An 18,820-nucleotide genomic window follows, 5' to 3' on the forward strand; every position below is an offset into this window, starting at 1 on the left:
TAGATTACCGCAGCAATGAAAATTCTATAAAAAGGATTTTTAAAAACTCGCATTAACGCGGTAGAGAACCCATCCACAGGCCGCAAGTAACAGAGACTTTTCAATTCCAAGCACAGGTTCATTCTGTAAAGCCAGGAACACGCCATCAGTGTCTGTGTATCAGTGTAGAGGTAGCCTAAGGTGCGTGGCATGAAGTTTTGACCGTGGTTCGAACTCGCTGTAGGCCCTTTTCCCATCACATATCAGATCGGAAAGGCGTTTATTTTCAATCAAAAATGAAGGAAATATTCGAGTGTTTAACGTTTGTTGTAACCGCTGCTCATGTTTTGTACGTGGACAGGTTGTAGCTGCAGTTTTGGGTTATGTTGACAGTGACCGTGACACCCGTGCGCGTGAAAGTGCCCGTTCATTTTTGCTCAGGCCCGACCAAAAATAAAATTCTGCCTACGCCACTGCATATAAGATGTTATTGTCTTCATCATCTCTACCCAATCTTGTGTGAGCTCTATATTAGGCTTTGACACATGTGATGGTGTTCACGTAGCTCGGACTCTCCCCTCTCATCTGACATCAAGAGCGCGCGCTGCACTTCTGCTGCACTAGACTCAATGGCAGAAAAGCGAGGAAATCAGGCGCCTGAACAGATCCCTGAAGACCAAACGATACGAAAATATCGTCAACGTCAAGGCAATCAGCTGCAAAGTTGTCCAGATGAACCTCGTGGACCCGTGGAGCTGCCCAGAGAGCTCAGGAACCCCCGCAGTAACCGGGCAAAATCAAATGATCGCAAACGCAGAAACACACACAAACTAGTCTTGCAATACATAATCCCGTGCATGAACTCCTACGGGTTGTGTATAGTTGATAATTTTCTAGGGGTCAGAATCGGAGAGCGCGTTCTTCAGGAGGTGAGGCGCATTCATCAGAGTGGCAACATGCAGGATGGACAGTTAGTGAGCCAAAAACTTGACAAAAGCAAGGAGATTCGAGGGGACAAGATTACATGGGTCGATGGCACCGAAAACAGCTGTCTAAACATCGGCTATCTGCTGACCCGAATGGACAAACTCATCACGTGTGCGGACGGCAGACTGGACAAGTTCAAAATCAGAGGGAGACACAAGGTGAGTGAGCTACTCGTGCATTATTGCATCCAAACCTGACTCTGTGTAGCCTATACTTTGGAAGTAGCCTACATTATGAAGGCGCATTTGCAACATATAGAAAGGCAATCATAAAAGTGATTCAATTGGTTGATGGGTTTTCTTTTGGTGCCCTACGCGCAGCGCGTGGGGGGAGCGGCGGCGCTGGTATTCATGCACTTGTTGAAAAACACCCCCGAATTCACATTGAGAGTAGCAGATTTGTGCGCGTACATGCGCCAGCTCGGCTCCTCAATGGCGGTCAGGCATGAATGATGACCATCGAATGAGCTAATACGCGTCTATGTGTAGCTACTGGTCTGCTCTAGTCAAAAGACACGGTCGTTGAGATAAAAGCAATGATAACCTTACTTTTACATTATTTTAATATTTTTTCTTCATGAATTGTTTGCCATGTGAAGCACGCATGAGATCAGTCTCGAGTGTCTTCAGTGGTCTGACTCTGCTGGGCATTACAGACACTGGTAAATCAGCACAGGAGGCCACAGAAATACAAAACGACGGTAAAATGGCACTAAGCAGGGTTCTTTAATGGGCGGGGCTTAATTACGTGCCTGGACGCTGTCACGTACGTGCAAAAATACCAAATAAACACGTAAATAAAAGAATAATCAAATACAAATAATACTTTGGATTTACTTTTTTATGTCAACAGGTTCCACATAATTGGGTTATGTTGAATTTAATTAACATTGTTTATTTCAGTAAACATTTTTTTTTGCCATTTAGTTAAATCTGGGCTGCGTTCAGCCCCGACAAAACGTTGCAAAACGTTTTTTAAACGGAAACGGTGCATCGTTGAACACCCTGTTCTGTTGACGCAAGAGTTGAAACTATGGCAGCCGAGAATGCCATTCTTTGTGTTCTTTTTGAGGAATTTTCTGAGCCTGATAAAATCGATATAAATACGTGTTTAATACTGCAAAATAAATGCAATCACTGCGCCTTGCCGTCCAGAATAAATGACAACACCCCAATCCCATTTAATGAACTTTTTTATCTCCTGGTAATCAATTCTAATTTAAATCATTTTATTTCTAGTTCTTACTTTTTTAATAGCTTGTATTTTCTTTCTCACTTTATGTCAAGCAATTACCATATATGAAATTTGGTATATAAATAAACTTGCCTTGCAATGAAGCTAAATATATAAATAAATAGCCTACATCATCATGTTGATATATATATATATATATATATATATATATATATATATATATATATATATATATATATATATATATATATATATATATTAAAAACTCTTACGACAATCATGTCTTCTAATACCTTCAATTATTGTGTATACTGAGCTGCAGCGGACACATTTGTAAACATCTTTACTTGGACCCATTGTGTGAGCTGTCTCTTTAATACCGCGTGGTTTATATACATGTTGCTGCTGATTGGACTGACATATTTGACACACCCACCAAACGAGAAAAAACGCATCTCAAACCCGTTGCACACCGTTACACACCGTTTCCAGGAAACATGACGTTCAACCGGAAACCGTAGGAAAACGTTGCGCACCGGTTTGAGCTTTGAACGTGCCCCAGGTTAAAATTATTAATTTTGTCCAAAACTATTCAATTTAATTATATATAAAATGAATATAAAAACAAAACAAGTAATCCATTTTAATTGATTATTTTATTTAGTGAAATAATATATTTTTTTTTACAACATTTACGAAACCTTTTACCTTAAAGAGCACCTATCATGGCATTTAAAATGTTCCAAATATTGTTTTAGAAGTCCCCAACAACAGTTTTGCATGCATGCAATGACAAAAAAGACTTTAGTTTTCTTATAATATGCATTTATTTTTACCTGTTTTGACAGCGATTCTCAAATGATTCCTTTAGTGATTCACTTTTCAAAACCCCGCCTTTACGTGACGCTAATCTGCGGTGATTGGTCCGATGACCCAGTCAGTTGTGATTGGTATAGTCTGTGCAGATATTTTCGGAAACGGAACGCCCATCAAAGTCTTATAATGACAGTAATTTGTTAATATGTGTCAGGAGTTATGAATATGAAAACCGCGTCGGTACTGTTTGATTGTAATATGAGCCTCAGCTGATCTCATTCATAAAAAAACTCCTCACGAAGACTCGCGACAAATCAACATCCCTCAGGGCTTTTAGTTCAAAAGTGTGCAGATGAGGAGACATATTGATAGATTCTCATATGTCTGTGTCAAATTTCTAAACAGAGGAGTATTTTTTATTCAATACTTCCTCAAAATGGGCAGAAATAGCCTAATCATGAGCGATTGAGTCTCTTGTGTGTTGTTTTCAATTCATACTGGCAGCCGGAGGGCGCTCTGTGCACATGTAGTCCATATATGGTACAGACAGACGAAGAAGATACCATGTGCCATAATAGAAGTCCATAATAAAAGCTTCCTGAGATCGCGAAACATACATTTGACGACTAATAATAAACACTCAATCGCGACGATGTATGGTTTGTCTTCAAGCCACCTAGTCTTCAAATGCTCATCCTTGGGCAGATGAAAAAAGTTTGCTTTTGAGTCGCACTTCAGAACACAGCGTCTCGTGGCCATGATGTTTTCTAGTTTTCACTGGCGTCTTGGAGCGCAATAAGTGGGCGTATCGTATTCAAATAACTTGACAAGTTGACGTCAACTAGTCAGAGAAAAAGCTTCGGTCTTCTAACGATTCTTAAAAATGACTCCGAGTCGACTCTTACTTTTGAAAGAAAATAACTATATATACGGTGCACTGTCATATTTCAAGCTATCACAGGATGTTTTTGTTCACTTAGATCTATGTTACACACTACATGAAAGGTAAATTTCAAAATTCCATGATAGGTGCTCTTTAAGGTCTTATTGGCTAGCCAGAAGATGGCCAAAGTAGTTGTTTTTTATTATTAAAACAACTTTAATTGTTATTCGCAGGTCCTCACCCCAAGCACATGCTCTATACTTCACCACAATAATCTCCAAAAACACTAACATAACACAAACTTTTAAACACCAACATAACAAAACATTAAGAATGAAAAAGTCTGTCCATTTTCTCATCTTGTTAAAAATGCATCAAATAGCACTTTATTTAAACATTTACTCTCCGAATTCAGCCCCTTTGCAAAGCATGATGGGAAGTGAAAGTCTTGTTTGATTGGGTTACTTTATTGTAACATGTTATTTCAAAATTAAAACATCAAGTTATGTCAAAGAGTAACGGTTTTAAGTCAGTTAAACATGAATCAATTACATTTGAACCAGAAACCTGATATATTGTGTTAAACAAAGTGAACAGCATCATAAAATATTTTTTTGAGTGTATTTTAAATTCATTCATTCATATTCAGTTTAAATTTTGTCTTGTTATTTTTTTAATAGGCCTACTAATTTATTCATCTTGGCTATTTTCTCAAATGTATTTATTCTTATATTTTTTCTATATTGTTTATATTTTATTTTTTAATTAGCATTTATTTACATTAAAAAAGTGACTTATAATAGATGAACAAGCTTTTTGTCACAGAGCCAAATAATAGGCTTATATTAATATTAGACCTACAGTAGGCATATTTGAAAGCCGATAACTGATATATTGGCAGATAAATTTATATCCAAATTTGTGTATAATGTTTGAGAGTCCGATATGAATTTTGGTCTGATAATTCTTTATATTTGAAAGGCGATAACCGATAACTGATATAGTGGCTGATAAATTTATATCCAAATTTTTATATAATTTTTGAGAGTTTGATTACAAAAACAAAAGTCTCACCATTAAAAGCCATGACCCAAGAACACAATTATAATGTTCTCATTACACATTTATTCATACTATATATGACAGACTTGGGTGCATGTTGCATTTAAATTTATTTTCCTTTTTTGAAGTGATTTAAATTTCAAACCATTCAAAACCATCAGAAAGCTAGATTATGAAACAAACTACAGCAGAGGTGAAGTGCAAGGAAGAGGAAGACATTTTGTGTATGTATATGAGGTTTAAGGTTGTTTAATTTATTAATTTCTGTAATCATGTTGTAGCCTTTTTATTGTAACATTTACTTATCTCCAATATAATAATGGGGGTTGTTATTCTTATTGGTTGATCAACACAAAATGCGTAGTGAGCCGAACCATCACGTATTTTCATTAAAATGAATGAAGTTTCTCAGTGTCATTGTTCCTATGTAAATTATTCTTCAGTGTGTGTGTGTGTGTGTGTGTGTGTGTGTGTGTGTGTGGGGGGGGGGTGGAATACTTCTGAAGTAGCACGTAGGCGATGTAGCACGTGGTATCAGTTCCTTTTCTCAGCGTTGTTCGGGATGGCTCAATCAAACTCCTTTTACAGCGATTTCAGTGAAAGATTTCCATTTGTATGTGATGTTTCAATCTCTATAATATTCAAAATATTATACTTTATAGTATGTCTCCAATAAGACAAATATCCTGAGATTTGTACGCGGTTGAATGGCGGATTCGGGGTTGTGAGCCGCCTAGCGCCCCCTGACGGAAGATGACTTTAGAGTAGGAGGAAACCTTTATTGTCCAGCCCTATTTGTTGAACTCATAGACCGTAAAAAGGTTGAACTGACTGGGGGGTTCATGAATATCCGCCCTCTCAAGCGCGACACACATTCTGCACGTTCCACATGCGCTTCAGGTGCGCTCGCGCTGCGGTCTTATCCTCGCGCTCATGGACAGAGCGAGTATAAGAGCAGAGCCCGCCGACAGCCCCGTCTGCTGCATGTGCCTTTATTTATCCGTCATCTGAAGAACGAAGCTGATAATTAGATATCACTTTAAGAAACTTTCGTTGATTTGAATGCACCAAGTTAAGGATAAAATGCCATTTGTTCAGCTCGCAATGGACTCGCAGTTGGAGTCTTTGGCAGTCGAGCAAGTGGTGCCAGCTCTGTTGGAAAGAGGCTTCGTTTACGTGGATAATTTTCTGGGGGACATCGCGGGACACATGGTTCTGGGTCAAGTCAAACGCTTGCATTACTTAGGGCTTCTCAACGATGGGCAACTTGCCGGCCGAAGCAGTGGAGTGTGCAGGAAAAACATCCGAGGGGATAAAATAACATGGGTTAACGGGACCGAGAGGGGCACGGAGGCTGTCAATTTCTTATTAACACTCATAGACAAACTCATTTCTCTGTGTGTGGGTCAACTGGGCAAAGGTATTCGTGCAAGGTCAAAGGTAAGCCTTGTTGCACTTTAAGAACTTTTAAGAATGTGCCATGCAGCTCAAAAAATGTTTCATATGTATTTGATTGATATATAATCAACTGTACTTTCATTAACAACACTAACCATTATTCATTTGTATAATTTTTCGCAGATACTAAATGTATTTTTTAATAATTCTTATACACATACATGTACATTTACATCAGTGTACTTTCAAACGTGTACAACTTGTCAGCAAAACCATATGAATTATATAGTATTGTATATTTATAGTCAGATATTTTGATTTTAATTTTTAAATTTGTTGAGTAATGTAGGGTGAATTTAGGGTGATTTGCAACACTTTTTGCCATTGAGATGACTTGGGGGAAAAAAGTGTCCCAATCACCCTGAATTCACCCTACATGAAGTACCAAGTATTAAAATGTTTTATAAATGACTTTAAGATTACATTAAATTATCAGATAATGCTATTAGACTTATTTAAAATAAATGTAATACAAATATACATAACAAAATTGTTATCATTTTTAAATTGTAATAAATTGTTCATTGTAATACATTTTAAATTGTAATAATTGTACATTTTAAAATTGTAATAATATTTTTTTTAAAGAACTTACTGACCCCAAACTTTTTAGTACCATTAGTACTATAAACCTTTAGTACCATTTAGACCCAAAAAATAGTACAATTAAAAAGTTCTTTAAAAAACATATTACAGTTTAAAATAACTATTTAATATGTTGATATATTGTAAAATGTGATGTCAAATTTTCAGCATCATTACTCCAGAAATCATTCTAATATGATCTAATATGCAAGAAATACACACACATATATAGTTGAAAACCGCTGATTAATATTTTTGCAGAAACCAAGATACTTTTTAAAGGGTTCTTTGATGAATAAAAAGTAATTAAAAAAAAAACGCATTTATTTGAATTATTTTGTTGTAACAATATAAAAGTCTGTACTGTCACCTTGATCAATAAATATAAAACGAATAAAAACCGAGCCCAATCTTAACGGTACACAAGCATAAATTGTGATTATTACAAATAATTATTTTAACGTAGTTTGTTCGTTCCTCTGGTGAATACAGGCTCTGACTCATTAGTTTCTGTCTTTGTTTAGCTCTTTGTTTAGGACAGTTACAGTAGAGTGCTTTTGGCACACAGTCTTTACTGTGCCTGGTGATGAATGGCAAAGATAGGCTTTCAGTTAGTGCTGTTGTGGACAGTACGTGACTCCTCTCACTAGTGTCCATTGAGCTAGGAGGCCCCGAGTGAAGCGACAGGATGTGGTATTTTCTGTTTTTATTTTCTTGCTTTGTAAGTCTGCTGGATAAAAATATTAAGCTGAAATATTCAGTGCTGCACTAAACACTTTTTGTGTGTGTGTGTGTGTGTCAGCTGTTTTTACAATCCAAAACCTTACAGACATCACAATGTAATACTTAAAAAAGACTTGAGAATAGAAATAATAATGAAAATATTAGTTTTGTTCAGTATAGAATAGGGCTGAACTATTAATTGCATTTGCGATAATATCGCGATATGATAAAACACAATTTCCTAACCGCAAAGGCTGCGATTACAGTCTGGTCACGTGACACGCGAGAGTAAAGTCTGCAGAAGAAGCAACTTGGCACGTTACACATATATGCCTGGCCTAAAAGGGAAAAAAAACTGTTTGTGTTTGATCTATCTAATATTGTGTTGTTCATACTATAGGCTACAATAGAGGTGAGATAAAATATTCTCTCTCCAATGATTCTGGATCGATTCTGAGCTTAGACTTAACTGCAGGTGCGCGGTGGCGCTGCGTGTGTTTTAGAAACACCCGTATTCTGATTGCTTCCATTATCTCTATCTTTCTCTCTCTCTTACACACACACACAATCACACACGAACCATAAAATATTTCATAACGTCCAGAAAGGTTGACGGCGCGAATCGCAATGACATTCGCAGGCTTCTTTGCACAGGAAATGCGCTGTGAGAAACTTTGTTTGATGTCACGCTTACAGTGTGTGTTCTCGCCCGCCGGTATTTTCCTTACAAATGCTCAAGGAAGGCTTCATTCATGCCGTTAGGAATGCAGTGTGCTTGTATATTAAAAAATAAGTAACTCACTGACCAAAGGTTTTCCATTTCAAATGCTCACGCGGCGCTTTGTGAAGAGTGCTCGCGAGCACGCGTCTGTGTGCGTCTCAAAATGCTTTTATGACGCAAAATTAATGTAAACACCGTCAGTAATGTCTTAATGAATTAAACAGACAGGGCAAAAACATCTTATATTTCAAAAGAGATCTGTGCATTAGTGTTAATGCAGGTCTCCCGCTGTTTATGATGATGTCATGATTAATAATCAAACAACAGTAAAGCTGAGAAAGAGAAAAATCACTGTTCAGACACTCTTAAATACTGAAAGCACTCTTTGTTCATTGCTTGTAATATGTTTTTTTGTTCCTCTTTATGATTTACTAGCTTATGTTTTGCAGCTATATTAGTTTATATATTTAAAATTATTAACATGCAATTGTTTTAATTAAAGTGTTATAATGTGTAGTTATTTTAAAAAGCTTATAATTACATATCATAATAAAAAACATATGAATTATTAATATTAATCTTATTAATTTATTAAAAACTTAAAAAGGAAAAAGTTCAAGAATTGTTTTGGAATCGGATCGTGAGGTACCAATTAAAGATTTCCACCATTACTATACAATGATGTATTGTTGAATAATACAGAAGATAAAGAGTTTAAAAAAATAATCGCATATTAAATCGCAATCGCAATATTGGTTAAAAAAATCGCAATTTGATTTTTTTCCAAAATCGTTCAGCCCTAGTATAGAATATAACGTGTTTGGTAACACTTTACAATAAAGTCCTATTAGTTTACATCGATTAATGCATTAACTATGAGCAATACATTTCTTACAGTATTTGTTAATCTTCAATTTTAGCTCCGGTCCATTAAATAATAATAACAGATACAACTTTAGATTTTTATTATGTTTTTGTAAATGTTGAAATGAAAGGATTAGTTCCCCCCAAAATGGGTGGTTCATGTCGTTCCAAACCCATAAGACTTTCGTTCATCTTCTGAACACGAACAAAGATCTTTTTGATGAAAGCTGAGAGCTTTGACCGCTACACAACTACCACTTTGACGCTTCAAAAAGTTCATAAAGAGATCGTAAAACTGATCCAAGAGACACTATCGCTTTATACGTCACAGCATTTTTGGTAAATGGAAGCTCAAGCAAGAATAAGAACCAATGAGGTTCATTCTTGCGTGTCAAGAAAGTTCGGTTGAGCTTCTGTTTATGTTTGCTGATCAAAGTTTACATGTGAGTTAAAGCCTAAATTCAATCTGTTCATCATATAAAGCGATCGTGTCTCTTCAGAAAATTTGGACTAAACCACTTAATTCATATGGATTTGTTTTACGATCTCTTTATGAACTTTTTGAAGCGTCTAAGTGGTAGTTTTCAGAAGATGAACGAAAGTCTTACGGGTTTGGAACGACATGAACCACCCATTTTTGGGGGAACTAATCCTTTCATTTCAACATTTACAAAAACATAATAAAAATCTAAAATTGTATCTGTTATTATTATTTATTGGAAAGCCTTTATTTGAAGCCTCAAAGTGGTTGCATAGTTGTGAGAGATAGAAAAACTCACATTTGATCAAAAAGATCTTAATTTGTTCGGAAGATGAACGAAAGTCTTACGAGTTTGGAATGACATGAGGGTGAGTTATTAGTTTTACATTACATTAACTAAGATTAATAAATGCTTTAACAGTATTTTTCATTGTTAGTTCATGACACCTTATTATCATGTGTGACCTAAATGCTTTAAACAGGGTTAGTGCAATTACAGGGTTCTCACTCGTCCTGGAAAACCTGGAAAATTGATGACAAATTTTCCAGTCCTGGAAAACACATGGATAATGAGAGAAAATGTAAAATGTCCTGGAAAATCTTGTTGTTGTCCTGGAATTTTTTTTTTTTTTTTTTTAAAGTTCTTCAGCTTTTCTTTAGCTGAGTACAAAGAGTTTATCATTGGCCCAAACAATTACTGTTAATTGCAGAAAGTTCAGAAATGCTGAGTTTTGACACGTGAGAGTAGTAATTTGAATGATGACGATGTTTAGTCTTGTGTTGCCACTTGCAGCAGTTAGCGAATGTTATCAACTGCTCAAATGTATGCAGTGAATATTAAGTGGTAAGCAGCTACCTAATCATCATTTTTATATAAACTGCAATTGCGAGTTATCAACACTATCTCACGACCAATTTGTATGTATTTCACGAGGTGGCTAATTCATACGAATTTGTACGACCTCACTCGTACGAATTTGTACGTTTTGTCTAAACCCCTGTGACGGGTAGGTTTAGGGGCGGGGTTTAAAGTAGGTATTTCGTACGAATTAGCCAACTCGTGAAATATGTACAAATTGCTGTGAGATCGGGTTGGAGTTAACAATTGCTTTTCAGAATTGCAATACATAAACTTTCAATTGCGAGTTATAAAGTCAGAATTGCGAGATAGAAACTCAATTGTGTTACGAAGTCAGAATTGCGAGATAGAAACTCAATTGGGTTATAAAGTCAGAATTTCATGTTATAAACTCGCAATTCTGTTTTTATTTTCGCGCAATTGCGAGATATATCTTCCTACTCTGACTTTTTTTGGGAGAATTGGGAGGTGGAAAGGTGGAAAGTCACAATTGTGTTATAAAGTCAGAATTGCGATATATAAACTCAATTGTGTTATAAAGTCAGAATTGCGAGATAGAAACTCAATTGTGTTATAAAGTCAGAATTGCGAGATAAACTCAATTGTGTTATAAAGTCAGAATTGCGAGATAAACTCAATTGTGTTATAAAGTCAGAATTGCGAGATAGAAACTAAATTGTGTTATAAAGTCAGAATTGCGAGATAGAAACTCAATTGTGTTATAAAGTCAGAATTGCGAGAGAAACTCAATTGTGTTATAAAGTCAGAATTGCGATATATAAACTCAATTGTGTTGTAAAGTCAGAATTGCGAGATAGAAACTAAATTGTGTTATAAAGTCAGAATTGCGAGATAGAAACTCAATTGTGTTATAAAGTCAGAATTGCATGTTATAAACTCGCAATTTTGTTTTTGTTTTTTGTGCAATTGCGAGATATATCTTCCAACTCTGACTTTTTTTTCTCAGAATTTGGAGATAGAAAGTCAGAATTGTGTTATAAAGTCAGAATTGCGAGATAGAAACTCAATTGTGTTATAAAGTCAGAATTGCGATATATAAACTCAATTGTGTTATAAAGCCAGAATTGCGATATATAAACTCAATTGTGTTCTAAAGTCAGAAATGCGAGATAGAAACTAAATTGTGTTATAAAGTCAGAATTGCGAGATATAAACTCAATTGTGTTATAAAGTCAGAATTGCGAGATAGAAACTCAATTGGGTTATATAGTCAGAATTGCGAGATAGAAACTCAATTGGGTTATAAAGTCAGAATTACATGGTATAAACTCGCAATTCTGTTTTTTTTTCTGGGCAATTGCGAGATGTATCTTCCTACTCTGACTTTTTTTCTAGAATTGGGAGATATAAAGTCACAATTGCAAGTTATAAAGTCCAATTCTGAGGAAAAAAGACTGACTTTTTTCAGAATTGCGAGTTTATATCTCACAATTCTGACTTTATAACTGGCAGTTGTGAGTTTATATCACAATTATGTAAACTCGCAATTGTGAGGAAAGAGTCAGAATGGCAAGAAACTTCGTAAACAAACTTCCATAGTCATAATGTATGATTAAGAGCTCATATTAAAACGTTTTTTATGGTTAAGTCATGGCAATAAACTCCTTTTAAAGACTTAGAGAGCAAAATTTGACATGACCCTTGTTTTTTATTCCTGTCGTAGTAAAATTGAAAATTTCCTGGAAAATTATAGCTGAAAAAGAGTGGAAACCCTGACTTATTTTCCTTTAGTAAGAGGAAATATAGTATTAATATTTCTCAAGCGAGTGTTTTGAAATGGTTTCATATGGACTGAGCCTGTGGGCGTGAATGGTTGAGTGTGCTGAATCAGAGCTCTGGATTGTGTACGGTGGTTGTCCGTCGCAGCTGAAGTCTGTGTAGTGCTCACGCTCGACACGTAGCACTGTTATTAAACCCTCAGTGTGTTGGCTGCTGGCCAAGCTTACTCTCTTTACTCTCTCTCTCACACACACGGGTGCACGCACACACTTCCTCCTGCTCTCTGTGCTGCTACATGTTTATATTGTGCTATGACGGCAAACTTGCGTGTGCGCTCTTTTTGTGGGAACATGATCGTGATAAAGACTTGTCTGCAGAAATGTAAATATGGGCACCGGTGACGGTAACCCCCGTTGTGTGTGTATTTGTGAGGGCTAACCAGGATCTGCTGAGAGGATAGATGAAGTGCTTTGTTTTTGAACACTGTATAGTATATTTATTAAATTTAAGATTTTGCATTCTGATTATTATAGCTGATGGTTTACTATGGATGCATTTTATATGGTAATGTCCAAAGGTTGTGCCAATATATACAATGAGGTTTAAGACATTTGGTTTGGATCTGACATTAAAGCAATTTCATATACAATTGTTATTAAAACGTTTATCAAATAAGGAGATACCGTTTACAAAAATAATTTGTATGGTTGTATTGTTAATATCTACATCTGAGAATTTGGGTATAGCCCTAATTACTTAAATTCAATGACTCCATGTACAATGACTTCTTATAATGAGTAATATTACCATCGTTCCATATAAAACACCTGCTTGGAGAAAAACTGTGTTTATACAAAAGTGACCAGAACCGTAATTCTTGTTTGTGATAATTGGCCAAAGCAAAAGAAAGTTTACAAGGATAGTGTTTGGACTGCTTTTTACAGAAAATTGGCGTAATAAATGAAAACGTTGTGGATGAAGTCGTGTTATGCTTCCATCTTCTATCAGCTCGCTTTCTGACTGGGTATATAGAAGGGCTCGACTTAACGCTTGTCCGGGACAAGTGGATTTTTTGAAGGGGCAAGTGAAAGATAATTTTACTTGCCTGACAGGACAAGTAGTCTGATTAAAACGTCAATAACAAAAAAAAATATCTAGGGAATCACCAAAATGCAAGAATGATTCTGCATTCATTTAGTGTAAGTGGCGATTGATAGTGGATATAATATATGCATAATGTACTGACTGTAACAAGGTTGCGCCGTTGAGGCTCGCGCAGCCTCATGAGGAGAAATCAAAACAAATCAGCCGCTCAAACAGAGAAACTCAGTTAATATACTGCGGTAAAAATTCTACAGTTAAGCAACACCACATGAGCGTGCTGTTTTCCTGAATAACATCACGACTGAAAATGACACTGATTTCATATGACAGTTCCATAAACAATTAATTAACATTAAGTCACTCACATTTTAGATGTAATATTGACTGTTTTTGTTCTATTTCAGCAGCGAAAATAGTTCCAAACAAAGATCACAGCAGAACCATAGCACATCTCACAGCATCAGTGTGTCACTGAATGATTCTGCGTTTTGAATGAATCAGTTGAATCAAAGATTCAATGACCTATTCATAAACGACCACCTAATTCTTGAATGAATCAGTCGTTTGAACGAATTGACTCAATGACTCGCTCACTAATACCTGCCGCCACCTACTGGCAGTTTAGTTTCATGTTTAAACATTTCTTATTTGTATATCCAAAAAATATTTACAACAATTGCATAACACTATTTAATACAGTTGTAATTTTTCAGTATAAATTATTGAATTTGATTGGAAACAGTCCTATAGTGTCTTAATCTAGTTTAATGTATTTATCAAATTTAAGAATATAAAATTAAAGCTGAAGCATCGCCTATATTTAATAAGATTAATGAAAATATGCTCTTTATTAAAGGTAAAAATATCACAAATATGCAGATTTAAAATATTTCAAAGCAGACTGAACACTGGTGAGAATATTGCTTCAGAATAAATCACACACACACACAAAAAGTAATAAAATAAAAATTTCCGGACAAGCACGTTCTTTACTCGGACAAGTGAATGACAGATTTACTTGTCCGAAGGTCAAGCATGTTAACAGGCTTAATGTCGAGCCCTGTTAGTATTCAACATGTTTTACAATTTGATATTGTTGTGGCTCTGACGTTCTTCCGTGCAGATTCAGCCTCTCTTAACACACCTCACACCACAGGAAAATCTGATAAAATAATCTGTAGAACCATCAAGATAATCAGGACTTTATCTAGGATTGTCAGAAGGGGAGAATTGGGCACATTATCTTTTAGTGTGTGGGTTGCTTTAGTTCATCTCTCAAAAATATTGTATCTTTTGGTAGAACATTCTTTGTAGAATTTGTTCACTTTACATTACGAACTTAATTTTGGTCTCTGGTTGTTAAAGAGGAGAAATGCCTCATTTCCTTTAGAGTATAAAATCATTAAATATGATAACCTAATTCATTGTTGTCTGGGATAAGTTATAATGTACAACTATCTATCAAGCTTAGTTTGATCTGTCTTCTTTTTCAGGCAATGGTGGCTTGCTATCCAGGAAATGGAGCAGGATACGTGAAACATGTAGATAACCCTAATGCAGACGGCCGCTGTGTCACCTGTATTTACTATCTGAATAAAAACTGGAATGCCAAGGTACAACTAAAAAATGTTTTCAAATATTTGTTGTACGATGATGGTGGTAATTGATCAAATATTGCTGTGTGTTCTTAGGAGCATGGGGGATTGCTAAGGATCTTTCCTGAAGGGAAATCTTACGTAGCCGACATCGAGCCTTTGTTTGATCGACTTCTGCTTTTCTGGTCAGATCGTAGGAACCCTCATGAAGTTCAACCGTCGTATGCCACAAGGTTAGTGTGTTAGCTCTCATGTTATTGAGCTATGTCGAGATGGTTTCGGCATCATGCTGAAGTGTCTGTTTTGTGTCACAGGTATGCAATCACTGTGTGGTACTTTGATTCAGAGGAAAGAGCTGAAGCAAAAAGAAAATTCCAAGATCTGACAGGTTGGTTCAGCTAAAATCATCAGTATCAGTGTATTGTTTTAAAAAATATATATAATCTAAATATCTAATTGTTTAAACTTTTATATTTCAGCTACCTCACAGGAAGGTTCATCATCGTGATGTGTAAATACACTGGGCTGTCTCCTCTGAGAGGATTTCTTTTGTCTTATTATTGTCTTATTTCTTTGCTTTTTTTCTATTTTTGAATTGCTTGTTGCACTAATGGTACCTCTCCCTCCACTTATTATGTGATTTACTTGGTTTGAATCTGGTCCTTACAATCATTTGAATAACACGCTGCTAATGTAAAGACAATTTGCGATAATCTTAATACGGATTAATGTACTATTAGATGTTTATTGTAATTACATTGTTCTTTATATATATACATATAAAACCTTTTCAGAGCTATATGATCTATTTACAGAAAATAAAAAAAAATTTATAGATGAAATAAGAAATATAACACTAGTTAATAATGTCAACAAGCATTATAAATATGTTTATTTTCATGCGTGTCCCTTTTTGATATTATGCTGTTATCTGTTGTTTTATGTTTTTGGCACATATGTGATCATACTTTGCTTAATTAATGAACACTTCAATAGAAAGGAAATTTGAAACTCGTCAGTTGTCTTGAAGACTTTTTAAATAAGCTGATGAAGATGATGTTTATAAAAGAAAAAAATATGTTCACTTTTTTTTTTCTTCCAAAAAGCACTTAAATAATGAGAGAATTTAATCAGCTTGCATGCAGGTCAGCAATGCTGCTCAAACACACCCTTGGATCAATAATTGAGAGTTGTTTCATAAAACTTACAGCTTTATAAACTGTTCCTTTTTACAAAAGTTGTTCTGGAAAATGTCTGAACAGTTTGTACATGTACTGTACATGAAGTGAGACTTTAAACTATTTGAAATGGCCAAATTAAACAGTGTATATATACAATAATTGTATAATTGTTTGTATTATATTGTTTTGTTCCAGTAATAAAGTTTTTTTCTTTGGCCATAATTTAACACTAGGTGTCGCTGTGTCTTTGCTATTGGACTTTTACTGGAGATGTATATCGGCCTTTTGATTCAATTTATCAGATAAAGATAAAAGTTAATCATGGGGTAATTTTTCTTTGTGGGTGAACTATCCCTTTAAAATGAGTTTATAAGTTAAATAAGTTGGCTAATTTTACCATATGCTGCTCCGTCTATTTCCATATGCACGTGACGTCCCCTTCAGCTGGAGTGACTGCGGTTACGCCACATTAGGTGCGTTTACATGGAGCACTCAGCACAGTAATCGGTTTAAAAGTCAAATCCGAATAAGTATACTCCATATAAACACCTCAATCAGAATAAAAATGGCCAAACCGAATGAAATTGTAATCGGTTTGAGGGGGTGGGATAAACCTTTTCATGAACCGATCAAACGAAAAATTCCACCATGTAAACGACCTGATCCGATTACTTTGAGTGCACGTCTTTCTGTGACGCGATATACAGCGCTCACACCAGGCTAATGTTGACGAGAGGAAAGTTCATTTTTCTGAGGTATTAAACTTTTTATTTCGTAACATGTTATGAACATGATGTTGGAAATAATGACACAGACATAGCCTGGTTACACCATCTCATCTTGACAGCGTTTGTCCTAGGCTTCAACTGCGCCTGACAGAATAATTTATTTTTCTGAGGTGATACACTTTACAACAAATAATAAATAGCTTTTATACAACTGTACAAGTCCTGGTGGCCGTGAGCTGCCATTTCAACGGGGAACATTCAAGCTGCTCTCTGTTTCTAGTTAGTTAAGTTAGCTATAAAAAAAAAAATCAACAACTGCTTCAAATTGGTTAAGTAAAATTACCCACAGTCTACTTTAATTACTTTTGTTAATATTTATACCTTTGTGATTATGGTATCTTTCCTTAATCATCTGAAATATACATGTTTAGTACTAGTAATGATGCTGATCAAGTCTTGAATGCTTCATTCATGTTTCACCGTATATCCTATGTTTTTATTAATAATTTGAGTGCATTTTATTGTTAATTTTGTGTTTTTCAAAATAAATGAATTCATCATTCACAGCTGTTGAAATAGCCATTGTTTAGGACATAAATTAGGTTAAACTACTTTTATGTCCGCCCACATAAAAATAAATAAATATAAAAATTACCAACACAGAACTATTGATCCACGATAACGAATCTGAGGCGGCAGACAAACTGTGTGCGCATGTCACAAAATGATTCCTACTGAAAGTCAGCACATGTAAACATCAGATCGGTTTAGATAACGTCTCATGTAAACAGTCCACCGAATCTTTCAATCGGAATGATTTTAATCGGAAAGACAAAAAAGTGCGCATGTAAACGTGGCTATTGAGTGGCATTATGAGAGGCAGCATTGGTTTACAGCGTGAATGCCTCGGAAAACACACAAAACAAGGCCCGACGCCAGAGGGGGGGTCGGACCCCATGGACATCCCTGTGCCCTGGCTGCATGTCAATATTCATGGATCACTGGATCTTTGCCAAGTTGTAAAGAACACTATATCGAGTCCAACCTTTAGTTTAAACTGATAACTGTTTATTTTACTCGCATTTTTCCCTAATAACTCCAGTCACGAAGCATCTCTTCTGCCACTCAGTCCCGGCTGAGGGGGCGTATTCCGGCGGGAAAGTGACGTCGATGCATACCATCCTTAGGCGCCAATGACAGTAATTAGCCACAGTTAGCAAATAACATAATTTGGTGATTACGCTTCGATTGAACTGTCCGTGTCCTCCATTCTGAAACTTTGTGGAAACATGAAGGACCATCTCACTTTAAGAGAAGGTAATATAGCCATGGTACGGCTGCGAAGATCCGCGACTATTACACAGGAATGAGAAAGTAGTTCCTAGCCATATAGGTGTAGAAAATCACAACTTTTAATTTTCAGTTGGTCTTAGCACACGATGTAACTGTAGAAGAGTCGAGAGAGACTGATCAGAATAAATGATGTATGCTAAGCTATGCTAAAAGTGCTACCGCCAGATACAAAGATCAGCTGAATGGATTCAAAAACGGTAAAACTCAACTATTTAACTCTAGGGGACTTGTAAAATTATCCTATTTTCAAAAAAAGTGGAGTGTTCCTTTAAGCCGTAATGCTTGGACATGTCCACGTGTGTATTACCATCTGACTGGGAAGATTTTAGGTGAAAACTAAAGATAACATTAAAAATAAAGCAAACTAATGCTCGTGTACTTTACAAATTATCTAAAACTATTTTTGCCTAGCGTTCTTAAAACACGTTTTGCCCTATGATAATTTTTTAATGCATGTTTTCACACACACACGCACGCACACACACACACACACATTGGTATTTGTGG

At 35.7% G+C, this 18,820-nt stretch overlaps 1 protein-coding gene across 2 annotated transcripts; it reads left to right on the plus strand.

Moving 5' to 3' along the window:
- Positions 1 to 543: 543 nt before the first annotated feature.
- Positions 544 to 17,144, plus strand: egln3 (egl-9 family hypoxia-inducible factor 3). Of its 2 annotated transcripts, none has more exons than XM_079832593.1 (5): positions 544 to 1,124; positions 14,950 to 15,069; positions 15,148 to 15,284; positions 15,366 to 15,439; positions 15,531 to 17,144. In XM_079832593.1, the coding sequence occupies exons 1-5, from the start codon at positions 609 to 611 to the stop codon at positions 15,557 to 15,559; spliced, it is 876 nt and encodes a 291-aa protein (XP_079688719.1). In that variant the 5' UTR covers positions 544 to 608; the 3' UTR covers positions 15,560 to 17,144. The 2 variants fall into 2 exon arrangements, with proteins under 2 accessions (XP_079688719.1, XP_079688720.1); XM_079832594.1 differs by lacking the exon at positions 544 to 1,124 and adding an exon at positions 5,731 to 6,361 and having other exon boundaries at positions 15,531 to 16,549.
- Positions 17,145 to 18,820: the final 1,676 nt, after the last annotated feature.

The sequence above is a fragment of the Gobio gobio genome (genome assembly GCF_949357685.1).
Source record: "Gobio gobio genome assembly, chromosome: 13".
NCBI lineage: Eukaryota > Metazoa > Chordata > Actinopteri > Cypriniformes > Gobionidae > Gobio > Gobio gobio.